The 21030-nt window shown below is 40.5% G+C and overlaps 1 protein-coding gene across 1 annotated transcript in view; it reads right to left on the reverse strand.

Moving 5' to 3' along the window:
- Positions 1-21030, reverse strand: part of CFAP47 (cilia and flagella associated protein 47) — an 874184-nt gene that overhangs the window by 272228 nt on the left and 580926 nt on the right. The window contains exon 52 of the mRNA XM_069757658.1: positions 20915-21012. Coding sequence (XP_069613759.1) covers positions 20915-21012 — 98 coding nt within the window. The remainder of the gene's footprint in view (positions 1-20914; positions 21013-21030) is intronic.

Below are 21030 nucleotides of genomic sequence, written 5' to 3' on the forward strand. Positions count from 1 at the left end.
CGGCCGGCAGTCACAGTGCGGGAAGCAGACGGCAAGGGACCCGAAGGACACCAGAATGTAAGTATGTGCTGTTTGTTTTTTTTTAGTTTTACGCTTGTAACCAGGGTAAACATCGGGTTACTAAGAGCGGTCCTGCGCTTAGTAACCCGATGTTTACCCTAGTTACAAGCGAACGCATCGCTAGATCGCATCGCTAGATCGCTAGATCGGTGTCACACACACCGATCTAGCGATGCCAGCGGGAGATCCAGCAACAAAAGAAAGTTCTAAACGATCTGCTACGACGTACGATTCTCAGCAGGATCCCTGATCGCTGCTGCGTGTCAGACACAGCGATATCGTAACGATATCGCTGGAACGTCACGAATCGTACCGTCGTAGCGATCGAAATGGCAGTGTGTGACGGTACCCTTAAGCTCAGTGTTTGTTTATTTAAATGTCCATGGATCACACCTTGCCTATGCTCTATGCTGTATATAATTGGGTTTCTTGGGTTTTATTATACTAGCTTGATGAAGGGATGTAAGCAGTCTGGAAAGTTTGCTTCGTAATATCATTCACTATATCTTGTTAGCCATTAAAAGGTATCACACCCACAAGATTCCTATTTTGGTTCTCCCACAGAGAGCACTGTATATCTTTTTTCATTTGATATGTGACAACTAGCAAATGACTATCAAAAATATACTAACTCTTTATGGAGAACACTATATATGCAGGCCCACATAATGTCCTCTGCTATTTCATATTGAGAGCCCTGGAAAAAGCTCAAAAAAGGTAACATAAATACACTGAGTCAAATAATTATGACATTTTTTTCACCAGTGGGCAGTATATTCGGTTTTTCTACTTTTATTGCCCTCTTTGGGGGTTGCTGTTTTCATAATGAGAACTTTTGTAGTGGATTTCCCTCTATAGCCTATGGCCACCAGCTGCTCCCTCTTGACAACAATGCACTTCCAAGACCCATTCTCACCATTGTCAATTGGATCCCCACCAATTAGAATGTTATCACTTTTTCCTTGTGGACAGCTGATAACTTTTAGGCTGGGTTCACACTTTGCGGTTTTTACCGCGGAACCGCCGCGATTTTGATGCTGCGGGTCCGCAGCAGTTTCCATAGCGTTTCTATTTACATGTAAACCCTATGGAAACCGCAAACCGCTGTGCACATGCTGCGGGAAAAACCGCGCAGAAACGCAGCGGTTTAAAACCCGCAGCATGTCACTTCTTTGTGCAGAATCGCTGGGATTCTGCACCCATAGGAATGCATTGAACCGCTTACTTCCCGCATGGGGCTGTGCCCACGTTGCGGGTAGTAAGCGGCTAATGTGCAGTTCCTACCCGGGGTGGAGGAGAGGAGACTCTCCTCCAGGCCCTGGGAACCATATTTGGGGTGAAAAAAAGAATAAAAATAAAAAATCAAGTTATACTCACCCTCCAAAGTCTCAGCGCTGCACGCGGCCGTCCGGTCAAAGTTGCTGTGCGACCAGGACCTGCGGTGACGTCGCGGTCACATGACCGTGACGTCACGAAGGGTCCTTCTCGCACAGCATATTTGGAACCGGACCGCCGGGTGCAGCATTAAGGAGATCGGGATGTCAGAGGGTGAGTATAACCAATATTTATTATTTTTAACATTACTATTGATGCTGCATATTGCTGCATATGCAGCATCAATAGTATAGGCGGAAACCCGCAGCGGAAACCGCGGAACAAACCGCGATAAATCTGCAGGGAGAACCGCAGTTGTTCTGCCCTGCAGATTTATCAAATACGCTGCGGGAGAACCCGCAGAGGGATGCCGCAAAGTGTGAACATGGCCTTAATCTTTTGAATAACTCTTTAAAGTTTTTCTACGTGGACCACAAGAGTCTATATTTTAAGATTTCATTGACTTGTAAAAGGAATATGGATGCTGCAGACCAACTCAACTGTGACACATATCATGATTGAAGACTTTTTTTCAATAATCTCTAGTAGGAAATATTTTCCACATTTTTACTTGATATTCTGTATATGAATTTTCAACTCAAAAATGTATTAAAACAAAACAAGAAAACAGTGCGTCTAATCTCATTCTGAGATAATTGGTATCTCTGAGGCATAATTTTAAACATATCTGGGTATAATTTTCTAAGTCTCTAAAAAAAATGTTTTCTGACACTAACATATGCAGCCTTTCTCATGGAGCTGAAGTAGAAATTAAGCACCTTACAGATTCCTTTCCATCAATGATCCTAAACACTGCATTAATGTTTACCAGCTTATTACTGTAATTTACATTTATAATAAAAAATTGAAGTCTTGTGTTAAACTTCTAGTATATTAGTGCATATTTATATAAGTACTTATTATATAGGACTTTTCTCTACACTGTGTGCAGAATTATCAGGCAAGTTGTATTTTGATCACATGATAATTTTTATACATGTTGTCCTACTCCAAGCTGTTCAGGCTTGAGAGCCAACTACCAAGTAAGTAAATCAGGTGATGTGCATTTCTGTAATGAGGAGGGGTATTGTCTAATGACATCAAAACCTTATATAAGGTGTGCTTAATTATTAGGCAACTTCCTTTCCTTTGGCAGAATGGGTCAAAAGAGAGATTTGATGGGCCCTGAAAAGTCCAAAATTGTGAGATGTCTTGCAGAGGGATGTAGTAGTCTTGAAATTGCCAAACTTTTGAAGTGTGATCACCAAACTATCAAGCATTTCATGGCAAATAGCCAACAGGGTCGCAAGAAACATGTTGGGGCAAAAAGGCGCAAAATAACTGCCCATGAATTGAGGAAAATCAAGCGAGAAGCTGCCAAGATGCCATTTGCCACCAGTTTTACCATATTTCAGAGCTTCAACATTACTGGAGTAACAAAATCCACAAGGTGTGCGATACTCAGGGACATGGCCAAGGTAAGGAAGGCTGAAAAACGACCACCTTTGAACAAGAAACATAAGATAAAACATCAAGACTGGGCCAAGAAATATCTTAAGACTGACTTTTCAAAGGTTTTATGGACTGATAAAATGATAGTGACTCTTGATGGGCCAGACGGATGGGCCAGAGGCTGGATCAGCAAAGAGCAGAGAGCTCCACTCCGACTCAGATGCCAGCAAGGTGGTGGGGTACTGGTATGGGCTGGTATCAAAGATGAACTTGTGGGATCTTTTTGGGTTGAGGATGGAGTGAAGCTCAACTCCCAGACCTACTGCCAGTTTCTGGAAGACAACTTCTTCAAGCAGTGGTACAGGAAGAAGTCGGCATCGTTCAAGAAAAACATGATTTTCATGCAGGTCAATGCTCCATCACATGCCTCCAACTACTCCACAGCATTGCTGGCCAGTAAAGGTCTCAAAGAAGAAAAAAATAATGACATGGCTCCCTTGTTCACCTGATGTGAACCCCATAGAGAACCTGTGGTCCCTCATTAAATGTGAGATCTACAGGGAGGGAAAACGGTACACCTCTGCGAACAGTGTCTGGGAGGCTGTGGTGGCTGCTGCACACAATGTTGATCGTAAACAGATCAGGCAACTGACAGAATCTATAGATGGAAGGCTGTTGAGTGTCATCATAAAGAAAGGTGGCTATATTGGTCACTAAAAAAACCCACTCCAACTTCCCAAAATATTAAGCTTTGATATCTATGAGTCTTTTGGGTTGAATGAGAACATAGTTGTTGATCAATAATAAAAATAATCCTCTAAAATACAACTTGCCTAATAATTCTGCACACAGTGTATGCCTAGGAAATGTTGATGGGCCATTCCCAAAAACATAGGCTACCCCCTAACCATGGTATAAGGAATAACTGGCTCATCATCATGGGTCAAACTGCTGAGGCCCAGAGTGATCCTGAAGTCAGGGTTCTGGAAGACCAAGAATGGGACTCTGCATCCTCAACTTGAATGGAGTGAAGGTTTGCATACTTGACCTCCACTCCTTTTATTGTCTATGTTACTGTCGGAGAATGCAGAACATTGTATTCAGCTAATTTCAGTAGACCCATTGACAATTAATGGAACAGAGGTTGAGTATTCTGTGATGTGATGACTGGTGTTATTTGTGAGGGTCAGTATGTGTCCTCCAGGGTGCGCTCAGAAGCGTATTAGATCCGCAGGAGTGCCTTGTGGTCACAGCAGGAGGCCTGTGAGTCACAAAGCAGAATAAAAGTAAGCATGAACCTGGTTAAGTTATTTGGCCCCAGAATTGTTCAGGAAAACCCAGTATGGGCATTTATTTTTTAAACGGACTGCAGGAAGGTAGTAGAGCCAGTCCGTTTCCTCCAGCCCGGATCTTGCAAGTGGCCCATGGCCACAGTTTCCGGTTAAGAGAATCCAGTTTAGTGTATCTACAGGAAGGGTTTGGGTGGGTCAGTTTGGAGTTTGCAATCTGTGGAGCAGTCGGCTATGTAGAAACTATGTTAGTGTGAGGTAACACTGAAACAGCAGAGAGAACTCCTGGCACCCCACAGCATGATTCGTTGGTGCAGTTGCCATCGGCAACCGGACAGATTTATGAACTGTCTTTGTTTTTTCGGAGGACCCGCTTTACTTTTTGGTTATGAGTATGCTGTACATTATACAAGACTTTATTTTGAACTTTTGCCGGGTCACTGCTTTCTCATTGCACAGTGAGGACACCACTGCATTACAATTCATACCTCCATTCCATTCAAGATGGGGCTACAGAGCACCATTCCCATGGGTGTAGAGAACCAATCTCAGATCCGCTGAAGGTCCCAGTGTTTGGAGCCACACCAAACAGCAAGGTAATTCCTATAATTTATTTTTTTCCAGACATAACCTTTAAGAGAAAACTTTGCTTTTACAGAACATTTTTATATTTTACAGTCAGAATTACTAGCTTTCTGTTGCCAAAGAGCAATCCTAAACTGAGATGACACTAAAGGCTCACTGTGTAAATCTACATGTGGGAAATAGAGCATACAATAGGGTGATAACCTATGAAGTAAGAGTAGGAGAGTGCTGGTTACACTCACATGGATGGGCTGCGCTACTGGGGTGAATCAATTCTTCAGAAAGGATGATGAGGAAAAAGCCTTTTATTCACAACACATTTCAACGCTGTACCGGCATCTTTTTCAAGTAAAAAAAAACAAATGCCAGTACGGTGTTGAAACACATTGTGAATAAAAAGCCTTTTCCTCATCATCTTTTCTGAACAATTGATTCACTCCAACAGCTCAGCCCACGCACATGTTTATCCACTAAAGGCTCACTGACACATTAAAGGCATCAAAACACGCTGATTTCCAATACGTATTTGGTCTCCTGATTCTTCCCTGTAAGATGATGTCCAGGAAGAACAGGATCGGGCAATTTGAATTTAAGTGCCTGATCCATTTGTGCTCTAGCTAAGTAAGCCAGTATCTGGAAGCAGTTGCTCTACTGTCTTCATAGCAGCCTCATAAATATTTGGTCAAATGGAGTGTTCATGTGTACAGGGAGGTTGACAGAGAGTTCTATGGCAGATGATGAGCATCCTGATAACATCTATCTAAAGTGTATCGGCATCTTTACAAAGTTAGAAATAAGCTTTTTGATCACATTTGACAACATATTCACTTCTTCAATGAAAAAATATAACCAAAATTAATTTTGCCATATTTTCTAATCATGCCAAATACAATTGAAGAACTTAATAGCCTTTAAGTGCCATCTTGACCACATTAGATATTTTATGATGGGAGTCTCAAAAGTTAAAATTGTTTACCAAATCAGATCAATTGCAAAAATTTGGAAACCACAGTTTTGTTTCTTACTCAGCAGCAGAGAAACATCTTGCAATCCTCCCCAAATTCATACAGTATTTACACCATTCTGATTCAATTAGCATCTTCTAGAATTTCACATCCAATATGAATAAAGTTAAATGCTGACTGAGATGATAAAAGGCTTTGGACTTGTGAAAGTTTACAACCTAGAAAACATATTTGTTTGTCTAACAATGACACCATCCTTTAGGGACAAAACATGATGTATATACATGTGCCAAGCTTTTAATAACTATTTTTTTTATATACCTCATGGGTGTGCCTGATCTTTCTATACCATCATTCTGCCTAGTTGCACAACCATGCTTAAAAGCCTTAGGGACATCTGGTAAAGGAGCCCCATCCATATGAATTAGCTCTATGTCCAAACCACTGACAATGTGAAAGGGAAGAAGAAAATACAAAGTGGCTTGATAAACAAAGTAAAATGGCACATGAGGCACTAGGGATTCATTAATATTTTTGACATGCAAACGGGGAATGAGTGACAGATCTAGACTTACTGATTCAAAAGGTGCCACCAGGGCAAATACACTTAGACTCATAATGATCAGTACTGATAAATAGTGCTGATAATACATTTGTAATTCTACTCTACCAAAGCAAAGAAACATATGTAGCTGCAAAGAAACATATTACATCTGTAATTTTGTGGCTAAAAGGGTTTTTCACCTCAAAAGAGATCTTTAAATATGTTAAATATAGTTAGTAATCCAATTTTACTAAAGGTACCGTCACACAGCTGTGCTGTGCTTTACGGCCCTGCGCTTAGTAACCCAATGTTTACCCTGGTTACCCGGGGACTTCGGCATCATTGGTCGCTGGAGAGCTGTCTGACAGCTCTCCAGCGACCACACAACAACTTACCAATGATCACGGCCAGGTCGTATCGCTGGTTGTGATCGTTGGTAAATCATTTAGTGTAACGGTACCTTAATATGTTTTAATTACCAAAGGTGAGCTGACCAATAGATATCACCATTAATCCCAGTTCTTGACTTGGGTAAAGGTACCGTCACACTCAATGATGCTGCAGCGATATAGACAACGAGCCGATCGCTGGAGCGTTGCTGTTTAGGTCGCTGTAGAGACATCAAACACAGCAGCTCCAGAACGATGCAGGAGCGATCCAGTGACGTAACGGCGACTCACTTATCGCTCTCGCAGGTCGTTAGCTCCATGTAAAACATTGCTGGCATCGTTGCTTTTGCTGTCAAACACGACGATACACGCCGACCTGACAACCAAATAAAGTTCTGGACTTCTAGCTCCGACCAGCGATGGCACAGTGGGATCCAGATCGCTGCTGCGTGTCAAACACAACAAGGTCGCTATCCAGGATGCTGCAACATCACGGATCATTGTCGTTCTCATTGTAAAGTTGCTGAGTGTGAAGGTACTTTTAATCCTAGGAAAAAGCTTCCTATTTTTGCATGTGACTAATGTCTGTGAAGGCGGATGACTGACTGGTTCATAATCACAGGTAAGCCAATCACCTTCTCTGTCATGGACAATGCATAGACAGAGAAGTGGGCTGGTTTAGTTTGGAAAATAAGGCAGAAAACAGTCCCCATTACATACAGCACTGTTAATGTGAAGACACAAGAAATGCTATCGTAAGTTGAACCCAAACCAAAATTGAGGCTGTCAAATTTGAGGTACAGAGCTAGATATTAAGGCTATTTTTTACTAATTTAAGCATGTTAGAATTAGTGTATGTCTTGCTGGTTTTAACACATTAAAGGGGTTACCCTACAAATAAATGTGTTAAAAATGCTAGTCAAATCAGATCTCATACTTTGCACTGACAAGGGCTAATTGCCCGAAATGCTGTGTCTGCAAGTTGCGATTCTGATATGGCTTTTATCCTAAGTAATGTTGCAAGACTCATTAAAGGGTCAATATTGACTTGTAGGATTGCTGCTTCCAACAGGTGGCACTATAGAGTTCAAGTACTCTTCATCTTTGAACCTAGTCAGTGAGGTAGGAGCTCCAGCAGCCGATGAGCTTGTATGTCACTGACTTGATTTATGTTGAGTTCACAAAACTGTGGCTGTGGCAGCAGAAACATTCACTCTTGTTATAAAACAAGGAAATGTGTTACCTCAGGCAGGGAAATGTGTTACCTCAGAAAGAAGAAGGAGAACCTCTGTGGTTTCAACTGTATGCTCTTCTATTATAAGTAACTTATGCTTTCCCCCGATTATGACATGGAGCAGCTTTGCCTGGTCAGACACAGCCATTACACAGTACATAGCAGGAGCACATTTATAAGACTGGCTCAGCACAGGAACTTTTTTTTAACACATCCAGTTGGCAAACTTATTATCATTCCAAGATCTATTAATTAAAATGTACTTGTTCGTGGGACAAATCCTTTAAAATATATTTTATAGTTTCTGCCGGATAGCACCTTTTACCTTAACATGGAAAGAAAATTCAGTACATCTAAAGACAACTTCAGAAATTAAAGAGGCTTTTTGGATTGAAATGAATAGCACACTGAGAGAAGAACCAAATAATCTATTTAGCATATGACCCCAAGCATGCCAATCACATACGTGTGGTCACATGGGTGTCAGAATGCATGGGGAATGCAGGACAAGTGACAGTGTGCACATTGCACACTTGCTATTCAGCGGTCTTTGGTCACATAGATTTTTAATTTCAGCCCAGAAAGCCCTTTTAAAAAATAAGACAGCTACAGAATAGGTTGCTTGTTGTATTCGTCCCTACTGGCACTATAAATCTCAGGGCAGAGACAGACTGATGTATAATGTGTGCGAGGATCGCACTGTAACCCTCCTACTGGCGGTCTGCTCTCCTGACCTGAGCTTGACAGCTACGTACTGTAGAAACACATCACGCTGTCATGCTCAAGTCAGGAGAGGTGCTGGGCCAGTCTGTGCAGAGCAATGCGATCATTGCACGAGTTATGCAGAAGTCTGTCTCTGCCCTTAGCTAGGACTCTATGTTAGCAGAAAAAGTAAAGAAGGACATGGCTGAGCTTCACATCTCTACTATCCATTATGGTAGTTTTAAGTTGCAAATAGAGGAGTGTACCCTTTGCTTTCTGCTACGGGATACTCTTTCTCTAATAAAAACGTAAAGACTTGTAGATATTAATGTTCAATGACAGCACGAACAACAGACCTATCTGCAATAAAAATAATTTAAAGATACAAAGATCACACAAAGAGAGATTTTTTTTTAGCCCAAAGTAGTGTGTAACATTCATTTTGTAGTATTTTATAGCACAATAAATTTGATTTAAATATTACAAAATGGTTTTATAGGTGCTTACACATTTCAAAGAGAATCTTCTGATGAAGATTGGAAACCCGAAATAGCTTGCAACTCTGTAGCACAAGAATTATTATAGTATTATAAACCATGGCTAAAGGGAACGTAGCTCTTATGGAGAGATCCTACATGAAACATGATGTTCTTAACAACTTTAATATACTTCATTAAATTGATATCAATCATCTAAATGAAGAGCAAATGTATTAAAACCCACACACCATTCTGGTTTGCTTTCATGTACATCATCCCTCATGTTTTCTGCACAGCTGGAACAACACATTGTTGCTTCCCTGCCTACTGTAGTGTGAATTGGTGAGCTTAGTCAAGTGAAGCTGCAGTGTCTTTGAAGAGTAATTGTCACATTATTTCAGGATAATGAGAATATTGCTGACATTATATTTACAATGACATCAATTAAAAGAGAACATATTCCTACAGCCCATAGAAACACAATCACTGGATAAAAATAACAGTGCTCAAAAAATTAAAATGTGAAAAAATGTATGAGAGCAGTTAATCACATGGGTACAATGTGAAAAAGTAAAAAAAAAGACATGTAATGCAAACATTACAAATCATAATGCAATATACATTTAAAATCATCTTGACTAGGGTATTCTGTACTACAAGTTGTCATGAAAACATTTTGTACATGGTGAAATAAAACAGCGCTGGTATGGATTCATCACCTGATGGTGATTCTGCAATTTGCTATATATAATCAACTTCAAAAAATAAATATGAAAAAATGGAAAATGTTATGCATTCATAAAAACTATTTTTTTATGGCAATCATCTCATTGAGAGATGCTGGAGTACCGTATATACTCGAGTATTAGCCGAGATTTTCAGCCCACTTTTTTGGGCTGAAAGTCCCCCTCTCGGCTTATACTCGAGTCATACGCAGAGGTCGGCGGAGGAAGGGGAGCGGGGGCTGTGAAATTATACTTACCTACTCCTGGGGCGGTCCCTGCAGGTCCCTGGCTTCCCCGGCGCCGGCAGAAGCAGCTTCTTCCTGTACAGAGCGGTCACATGGTTACGCTCATTACAGTAATGAATATGCGGCTCCACCTCCCATACAGGTGGAGCTGCATATTCATTACTGTAATGAGCGGTAACGGTGACCGCTCAATACAGAATGAAGCTGCGGCGTAGGGGGAAGCCAGGGACTGCACAGCGCCAGGACCAGGTGAGCATACGGGGAGGGGGAGTGCTGCGCTGCGCGATAGTCACCTTTCCTTGTTCTGGGCATCGCTCTGTCTTCAGCAGTGACGCTCAGCGCGGTGACGTGGTTAATGCGCGCCCTCTGCTGAATGTCAGTGCAGAAGACGAAGCCACACCGGAACAAGGAGGAGGCAACTATTGAAAGCGCTGGGGGCCTGAGCGATGGAGAGGTGAGTATGTGATTATTTTTTTTTTATCGCAGCAAATGGGGCAAGTGTCTGTATGGAGCATCTATGGGGCCATAAGGCTTGTGCAGCACTATAAGGGGCCATAACATTTGTGCAGCACTATATGGGGCCATAACATTTGTGCAGCACTATATGGGGCCATAACATTTGTGCAGCACTAAATGGGGCCATAACGTTTGTGCAGCACTATATGGGGCCACAACATTTGTGCAGCACTATAAGGGGCCATTATATTTGTGCAGCACTATAAGGGGCCATAACATTTGTGCAGCACTATATGGGGCCATAACATTTATGCAGCACTATATGGGGCCATAACGTTTGTGCAGCACTATATGGGGCCATAACATTTGTGCAGCACTATATGGGGCCGTAACGTTTGTGCAGCACTATATGGGGCCATAACGTTTGTGCAGCACTAAAAGGGGCCATAACGTTTGTGCAGCACTGTATGGGGCCATAACGTTTGTGCAGCACTATATGGGGCCATAACGTTTGTGCAGCACTATATGGGGCAACTGTCTGTATGGGGCCATAATTAACGTTTGTGGAGCATTACGGTATATGGGGCAAGTGTCTGTATGGAGCATCTTATAGGGCCATAATCAATGTTTGTACAGCACTATATGGGGCAAATATCGTTATGGAGCATCTTATGAGGCCATAATCAGCATTTGTGCAGCATTATATTGGGCAAATGTGTCTGTGGAGCATCTTATGGGGCCATGATTAACCTTTATGCAGAATTGTATGGGGCATATTTTAATATGGAGCATCTTATGGGGCCCATCATAAACTGTATGGAGCATTATATGGGGCTCCTGATTCAATATGGATATTCAAAAACACTTAACCTACTGATGTCTTTTTTTTATCGCAGCAAATGGGGCAAGTGTCTGTATGGAGCATCTATGGGGCCATAAGGCTTGTGCAGCACTATAAGGGGCCATAACATTTGTGCAGCACTATATGGGGCCATAACATTTGTGCAGCACTATATGGGGCCATAACATTTGTGCAGCACTAAATGGGGCCATAACGTTTGTGCAGCACTATATGGGGCCACAACATTTGTGCAGCACTATAAGGGGCCATAATATTTGTGCAGCACTATAAGGGGCCATAACATTTGTGCAGCACTATAAGGGGCCATAACATTTGTGCAGCACTATATGGGGCCATAACATTTATGCAGCACTATATGGGGCCATAAGGTTTGTGCAGCACTATATGGGGCCATAACATTTGTGCAGCACTATATGGGGCCGTAACGTTTGTGCAGCACTATATGGGGCCATAACGTTTGTGCAGCACTAAAAGGGGCCATAACGTTTGTGCAGCACTGTATGGGGCCATAACGTTTGTGCAGCACTATATGGGGCCATAACGTTTGTGCAGCACTATATGGGGCAACTGTCTGTATGGGGCCATAATTAACGTTTGTGGAGCATTACGGTATATGGGGCAAGTGTCTGTATGGAGCATCTTATAGGGCCATAATCAATGTTTGTACAGCACTATATGGGGCAAATATCGTTATGGAGCATCTTATGAGGCCATAATCAGCATTTGTGCAGCATTATATTGGGCAAATGTGTCTGTGGAGCATCTTATGGGGCCATGATTAACCTTTATGCAGGATTGTATGGGGCATATTTTAATATGGAGCATCTTATGGGGCCCATCATAAACTGTATGGAGCATTATATGGGGCTCCTGATTCAATATGGATATTCAAAAACACTTAACCTACTGATGTCTCAATTAATTTTACTTTTATTGGTATCTATTTTTACTTTTGACATTTACCGGTAGCTGCTGCATTTCCCACCCTAGGCTTATACTCGAGTCATTAAGTTTTCCCAGTTTTTTTGGCAAAATTAGGGGGGTCAGCTTATACTCGGGTCGGCTTATACTCGAGTATATACGGTAATTTAAAACTGCAGAAATATACTGTTTTAGTATCACCCGGTAGACTGCTGCACAGATTTCTTTAGTCTGCAAATGTGAATTTAGCAGAATTCTACATAAAAGATTGGGATATAAAACAAAACTGCTTATTCTGCAGAAATATAATGAATATGGACTTAAAGGTTGTCCAGGTTTATCACGAAAGTCTGCAGTCTGTCAGGATTTGTACAGTAAGATTGTATGGTCATGTGACCAAAAGTACGTTATATGCATACCCCCGGCCACCTTCCAATTTGTTTTGAGCGAGGTCACACACATCTACTGTAGATGGAATGTGGTCGGAAGTGGGCATATCGCATTCTAGAGGTCACATGACTGTTTATGCTTGCTGCCAGCACCGACACCTCATCACGCTGCGTACAATAAGAGGATTCACAAGTTTGCAGTCACATATAGTGACTACAGACTTTCAAGCTAAACCTGGACAACCAAAGTCAATACTTGCAAGATGTTTAGCTTTCTGAAGCAATTCGACAAATAAATCCTCCAGGTAATCCAGAGTGAAGTAATCTACAATCCACCAATTCCTGCCCTACGATATCTCGATGAAATGTTGGTCTGTGTCACTTCAAGGATTCAGGATTACTTCACTCCGGATTACCTGGAGGATTTAGTCATTAAATTGCTTCAGAAATATGTAAATCTAGTAACTATTGACTATGTGTTGATGGAATATTTCGTGAACCGAAACTAGTTCTGTTGACATCATTATCTTTGAATGTGTAAGTTAAAGAAAAAATAATAGCAGTTTAAAAAAAAAAATACTTTCATTGGTTTTGTCCCTTTATTATGCAGATTTTTGAATTACATGATGGTTTGAGAAACTAATTAACCTGTATTATAGTAATAAGCAAGTGTACTAGTTGCTCGTGTTTTCCCGAGCATGCTTAGGTGACCTCCGAGTATTTATGACTGCTCAAAGATTTAGTTTTCATCAGGGCAGCTGAATGATTTAGGCAGCCCCCAAATCTAAGAAGCATCATTGTCAGAAGCTCCCTGTCCTCTCCAACAGCTGCAGGAACCTTTCCTTGCAACCAGAAAAAATGTAAAACCTGTCCATTTATAATGACCACGGAGAAGATAAAGATCCCCAATACACATCAGGACTACAAGATCCCAGGTACCTTCAGCTGCCCCACATCTAATGTGGTGTACATAATTATTTGTACTAAATGTCCAACTGGGGGGGTCTGAATTTTGGGGAGACAGGGCAAAAACTGAGAACAGGGATCAATTCTCACCGCCATACAATAAAAGAAAAAAGAATGGATCTACCTGTGGCCAAACATTTTTGTATGCCTGATCATAGCACCATGGATCTGAAATTACTTGTATTGAAAGGTAGCTTCAAATCTGAGAGACAGGAGAATCTGGGAGCATAAATTTATGTTGACCTTTGACACACTTAGTGCAGGAATGAATGTGTCGCATGGATTTATGTCTTTTTACATCAATTAAGGAATTTGCACTTCAGACCATGTGGGGTCATCATAACAGAACCAGACCCCAATCAGAGGACAACAAAACATTCACTCCTAATTTAGGAACTTTCCAATATTTATGGACACAACTGTTTATCACTTATCACTCTCCCATAATGACAGTTCTGTGCTGTTTTGTGTATAAATATGTGATTCTTCAGAATTTGCTTTAGTCTGTGCCTGATGAAGAGACCTGAGTAGTCTCGAAAGCTTGCAATTTGTTACCATCTTTTCAGTTAGCCATTAAAATGTATCAACCACTGAGGACTCTCAATTCTAAAGGTTAAAGAATGAACCTTTTATGAACATTGCCATATAACTATTAATTTGCTACCAACTGTCAACTTCAATGGATGTAAAGGGTACTTTGATAATGCCAGTGAAGTGCATCCTTTAATTCCTACTGTATTACAGCCTGTTCACATCATGTTTCTGGTTTACTTTTAGCAGGTATGCTCAATAAGCTCCTGACGTACATGTTTAAAGTGTCTATAGAAGTACATTTATGGAGGCTAAAAGACAGTTCTTTCCGTTTATGTCAGGCTGATATATGTCAATTTACTGCAAAACCAAAAATACTTGAATGACATTTATGTCCCATTGACTATTATGGCATCCATTTACCAGACATATCACAATATTCCATGAAATGTCTGCCATATAAATACATTATTGCTTACATGTCACATACATCAATGTGAATGCATGCTCACACTGTGTTGAGTTAAAAAAAAAAAACACAAGTTTTCAAGCAGGAACCGTTTAAGGAAACTCTCTTTTGGGGAATGTTTTGGAGACATTTTTCTTTTCCTGAAGGATTTCGTCAAGCTGTTAAAAGACTTTTTTTTTAGGAGTTCTGGAAGTTTTTTTTCCCCCCTAAAACGTTTTTGCAGTTTTCTGTTTGGACAGTGCCTACTTTGGACATGTTTCTTTCAGAATCTTCTTCAGATAAGTGGTATGCACTCTCATTCACCTCTCAAGAGTTTTTCAAAAGCTCTTCAGGCAAAAAAAGCACCAGAAGCTCCTCATATCAACAGCAAAGTGGATTTACCACATAATTGAAGCAGAAGTGTTTTCCTAGTGTTTTTGAATAAGTTTTTAGCTAAGATTTTGGAATTATTGCACTCAAAAATAGCTGAAAAAGCTTAGTGTGAACATACCCAACCCTATGGTATGTGCACACAAAGTGAACAGATTCTCAAGTTTTTGAGGAGTTTTGAGCTTTTGAGAAGGATTTGGCAAGTTTCTGCTCAGTTTTCTCTCAGTTTTTGCTCTAAAACCACCTCAGAAAACTGTACGCACATACCCTTAGACTCTGAATTTAGCTAAATTTAATGTAGACTTAAGGAGCTTTTCCCACTGTAAACCTTAAACAAAGACAAAGATATGATGTGAACATGACATCAGAAATAATTTCTCAATAGGTTATTTCACTGTTGTATGAGGCAATTCTACATTGCTTGAGGTTTGAGATGAGTGAACCCGAACTTAAACATTCGAGGTTCGTACCGGACACTTAGTATACAGGACTAAACTCTGAACACGGACTTTTTCCTAAAGTCCATTTTAATGTTCGGAGTTCTGTGGGAAATCCCTGAGGAGAAAGAGAACTTTCCAGTTGCAAAGTTCCGGTCCCCATTGTTTTCAATGAGGTTTGGGTTCAGGTTCAAGTTCGGGTAGAGTTCCAAACTTCCACTTGTCTGCTCATCCTTACTAATAAAGGTTTACAACACAAAGTGAGAGGGCAATTTCCATAATGTCTTTGATGACATCACTGGACTACTACAGAAAGTGTGATATGACCTTCATCAGTTCTCTGATGACATCATTTGGTAATACTATCTCAGAATAGCTCAAGCCTAAATCAAATAGCAAATACTCCCAAAATTACATGAAAACAATGCAAATTAAGGCTCATTCAGCCATCAATTAATTTTCTTGTTCGCAAAAAAATGGAAAGGTTTTCATCAGTCTTCTTGAACAGTTTATCATCAGTATTTGGTCAGTGGGTCAGTGTTTACCATTAGAACTCCATAATTTTTTTGTCGTACAAGAAGTTTTTTCAAGCGTCCCCTATCACACAAACATGAAAATCAAAAAGTATGCACATTTCACACAGATGACATCTGAGTGTTGTCCGATAACTTTCATGGTCCCTTAGAATTGTTTTCGCCACAGACATCTGAATAACCCCATGGACTAAGATGGGTGTTAGGTCTCGAGTTCCCGCTTCTGCACAGGGGGAATCTTGGGCCATCTCCGCTGCGGTCTCCCATTCTTATCCAGTCGCAGTGGAGTCTGCTCAGCAGGGACGTCGGTCCCAGCGTCTTGCTCAGTCTCACTCTGTACAGAGAGTTACTGCTGCTTCTTCAGCTTCTGCCATTAAAGCCAGTGCTGGTCAGCAGCGAGCGGACCTCTCTGGGACTAAGTCCTTGTCTGCACACACTGAGCATGCCCAGGGCAAGATCTCCCGTTGGAGATCGAGGGTCATGTGCTCAGGCTCTGCAGCACATTCCATTGGTCCTCTTGGCAGGTCTTGGAAAGGCAAAGTTTCTGTGGCCACTTCCTGTTCTGCAACTATATAAACTGCGCATGACCGCACGGCCATGCGCTAGTGTATATTTGCTTACATGTGTTTGTTGTGAGTGCAAGTCGTCCTTGGATACCCCTTCCCTATTGAATGTCTGTTCGCGGAAGGTGTATGGTTGCTATCTAGCGCCCGTCTTATCCTACAGCACTAATCACACGTTACAGCGCCCAGTTGCTGTGACCGCCAGTACGGCGCCGTGCACTTCCTCTGTGCTTTCCTTACCCAAGACTGGGTGGTTAGTGGCGTTCGTCAGTGCGGCACCGCATGCAATCTTGTGCCCTAATATTGTTATTCTGCTTCCTTACACACCCAGTTGCGGTGTTGTGCCAGCAAGGGTCTAATCGGACTTCAATCCTAGTTGGGGTTGAGTTCGCTGACTACTTGCTCGCCTTCTATGTGCGGTACCGCGATCCTGTGACGCAACAGGATCGCTTCCTTCACGCTGGGTGAAGTTTAACCCACGTGTGTATACTTATGAGTACCGCCATATAGTCTGTCATTACTTAGCAGCAGGTTCCATCTCTGCACGGTGGACCCCGGGCTGCGAACGCACCATACACTATCTGTCTTATTATTTGGTGCGTTCCGCTAGCCCTAACAGATGGGTATAAATTGTATCCGTGAAAAACACAAATTTGAACAACAGACATCTGAATAAACCCTTTCTGTGAAGAAAAATTCCAATTGACTCATGTTATCATGCAACTATAAATCATATAAGGAAAATAACCAATAAAACACTTAAAGGGGTTTTCCCACAAACAAAATTAGTTTTAAAGCTAATTTTAATCAATGCATCTTGGAATAATAATAATTTCCACAACTGGATGTATTTAAAAAATGTTCCTGTGCTGAGATAGTCTTATAAATATGCCCCTGCTGTGTATTGTGTAATGGCGGTGTCAGACCGTACAGGGACATGGTCTGATCATACCACAGCTCCTGAGCAGGGGAGGAAGCAAGAGTATACAGACAGGACAGCAGGGAATCGCAGCTGATTTTTTTTGTGGGATAAAACATTACACTGCCTGCTTTTAAAAAATGTTTTACCTCAAAAAAAGAATTATCTGCGAACCTGAGCTGTAATTTCTGTATACTTTTTTCTTTCCTCCCCCGCCCAGGAGCTGTGGTGCCAGACCATGTCCCTGTACGGTCAGACACAGCCATTACACAGTACACAGCAGGGGCACATTTATAAGATTATCTCAGCACAGGAACATTTTATTTAAATAAATCCAATTATTGAAATTATTATTTTCCACGATCTATTGATTATGAGGATATTATAATGAACTTTGTTTGTGAGACAACTCCTTTAACTCTACTTATTCTAGATTCATCTTCAATTATTTCTACCAAATGTCAATTCTCCTTTAACTAAGACCCTCTTATGTAATATAGTAGCTCAGCTTGAATGGTTTGTAAGATTAATCATGTCTTGTCACATTGACCTTCTTTTCAGAACATCAATCATTTTATTACCAGCATCCAAAATAACAAAACAAATTGTAATAAAGCAAGAATGGATTCTAATGCTGCAGAACGAGTAAATAATCCTTTGTTTCTCTGGAGCACCTGAACCTTTGTAGATGTGGAAAAGATTGCATACATCAAGACAGCAAGACATTATATTACAGATGTGTTGATGTTGATATTCACATATTATATTTTTTGATTTAATTCAACTTTTTGCAATTTGTGGTGATGCACAAAATATGAAACTTTTCTTCTAGAAGGTTCGCTGACAGTGAATATCAAGTAGTCTTATCCATTCTAATGCCTGAAACAGATCAGTATTAGCCTTTGCAGTCCTTTTAATTAGACTTAACCGTTAAATAAAACAGTAAGAGACTAACATGAAAATGTGATCGTTGCTGTAAATCTACAGCTCACACCTTCCTAATTATAATGTAATATGTCACCTTTAAATCCAGCTCCGTGAGTTCAAAATGAAATACAACTTTAGTTACATATGCAAATTGGGCCTGAAATAAATGTAGAACAAAATGCCATACTCTAATATATGAGAAATGATAGGTGTTAGGAGGAAATAATCACCTACAAGGAGAAGTCAATGTTCTCGGTTATTTAGACGCCAAGCAAGAAAGTATGATAAGAAAAAAAATAGAAGCAATAACATTAAACCCGCTGGGAAATTTGAAGTGATATTATAAAAAAAATACACAAAGTTAAGCAAGGTCAGTAGCAGAGGAAAAAAGAAAACATGAAAAGTGTGACAGCATAAACCATGTAGGTCAAGACAAGAAGGAGATGTAAAACACCTTATGTATCAACTGTCTCACTGAAAAAGTGGTCTTGGTGTTCACAGCAACCAATTAGGCACATGTTGGATCTATTAGGGGCAATTTAGAAAATGAAATATGGACTGTGATTGGTTGCTCTGGGCTACAAGGTCACTGCTTCTTCTGGGACAGTTTTAATACAAGAAACTTTAAGAAAAAGAAGAAGCTAGAGGATTGCATCATTTTTTATATACATTGTGCCCAAATGTATCTTATAAGAGATTTCAACATTTAAAGATAAGAGTAAGACTTAACCCTTATGAATACAGTCATTTTTTTCACATAGCCCCCTGAGAAAACCCACGCGAAACGCGTCTTGGGGCTGCAGGCATACACATGGACAGTACTTTATGGGTAAGCATTTGTCTCTTTATATACATACATTGTTATCTTTTTGCTGCTCTTGCTTTTTTTATCTTTATAGTTATGTCTCATTGGGCTATGTGATAGTTGTGTGAGCCTTGTGCTTTTAGAGGGGGGCCATTTAGTGGTTATACCACATTATTACCTTCATTCCCGTGAAACACATATTGTGAGTACTTTTTATTGCTAGTAACATGTAACCATGTGTACAGTCATTTTTTGCTACCCAACTACTTATAGATTATATTTTCGGTCCTTGATGTTGCCCCTTATTTTGTGTCCTCACCATTGATCCACTGCTATACATTTTTTATGATGTAATCATATTTTGCCTATTTTTTTGATATGCAATACAAATTGATATTTGTTATACTCAAATATGTCTATATTATTTTGTCTCAGCATTTTGGGGGTAATCACTCACCTTTTTCTGTAGAATATATTCAAACAGGCTTTCTCTAGCAATTGGTGTTTTGAAATTTAGTACTTTAGGAGAAGAGTAAGACTTAAAAATTGTTGTCCCTAAATACAGAATTGTCCCGAAATACATTTTTTCGAATGTTAAAAAACTTGCCAACCTCAGAGATGCTTTTAATATGGTAACCTAAACTACACTGGTGGTCTGTGCCACGTTCAGAAGAAGTAACATGTATACATCAGCAAATTAATATAAATTGAATTGAATTCTCCTTGAATTTTAGAAAATTCAGGTACTTGGTGTCTCTTCTCGCCTTTCTCTGTCTCACAAATTCTTTTCGGAATCTTTCCTCCAAGCTACATCTTCCAGCTGGACTAGACATCGGACATCCCTGCTTGAGGTCTTGTCACCCAGGGATGTCAGAGGTGTAGTCCAGCTGGAAGTCATGGCCCAGACTGAAGATTACAAAGAGGGAAAATGAAAAAGTGAGGAGATGCAGAGGACTGGTTGACGGACTGCCAAGGTGGCGGGAAAGGTGAGAACGTGAGGTGAGTATTCATTCTCTTGTTTATATCCTACATTTATTATGCAATTCTGAGTAAAATCCAAGTGATTTGGCAAATACAAATCTTAACAGATTCAATCAAATCAAGTAACATCCTGTTCTTCAGCCATTTGACTTCTGGGTCTGTGACTGGCTGCAATAATCTGGTGACTACAACAGTCAATCAGCAGTATCCAATGACAGTTCATTCCTTTCTCCTCACTTGTAAATCTGGCCTGAGTGCCAAGCTAACCATGCCCACATTCACAACCACATTGTAAAGTGGCATAAAAAGCAAAAAGTCAAAACTTATTGCAAATAAAAGACGTGCAATGAAACTGCTTTTTTATGCACTAAATCGATTTCATATTTTGAGAAATTGCCTCCTTATACCATTGTAGTAAGTGATCGGTTTTTAAATTTGCTACAAAATGGGTTGAACCTCTTGAGATCATTTATGTATCAGAACTGGGACTGTCTGTTATTGTATAGGGGTAATAGAGTATTCATATAAATATGTGACCATGGAGGGTCTGGATCAAGCCATAACTGTTTCATATGTGATGCTCTCCGCTTTGTCAGAAAAAGTGAGTTTTAAGAGCGGGAACCCTCCACCTCTTTGACATCAATATGCCCTGTTAGGTAAAAGGAAACTAGCGTTCTTTTCTGTCATTAATTAATTGCTGTGTCACATTACGTGTTAGAATTCAGTATTACATTCATACTTACTAAAACAGGGCAAGTCACTTCAATTGTTCTTTCTGGTGATGCCGACAGACTGTTAATTTTCACCGAAAACCAAACTTTGTACGGTGCTAATTTTATACCTAAAGAAAGAAGAAAGG

Source organism: Ranitomeya imitator, chromosome 3 (genome assembly GCF_032444005.1).
Source record: "Ranitomeya imitator isolate aRanImi1 chromosome 3, aRanImi1.pri, whole genome shotgun sequence".
Taxonomy (NCBI): domain Eukaryota; kingdom Metazoa; phylum Chordata; class Amphibia; order Anura; family Dendrobatidae; genus Ranitomeya; species Ranitomeya imitator.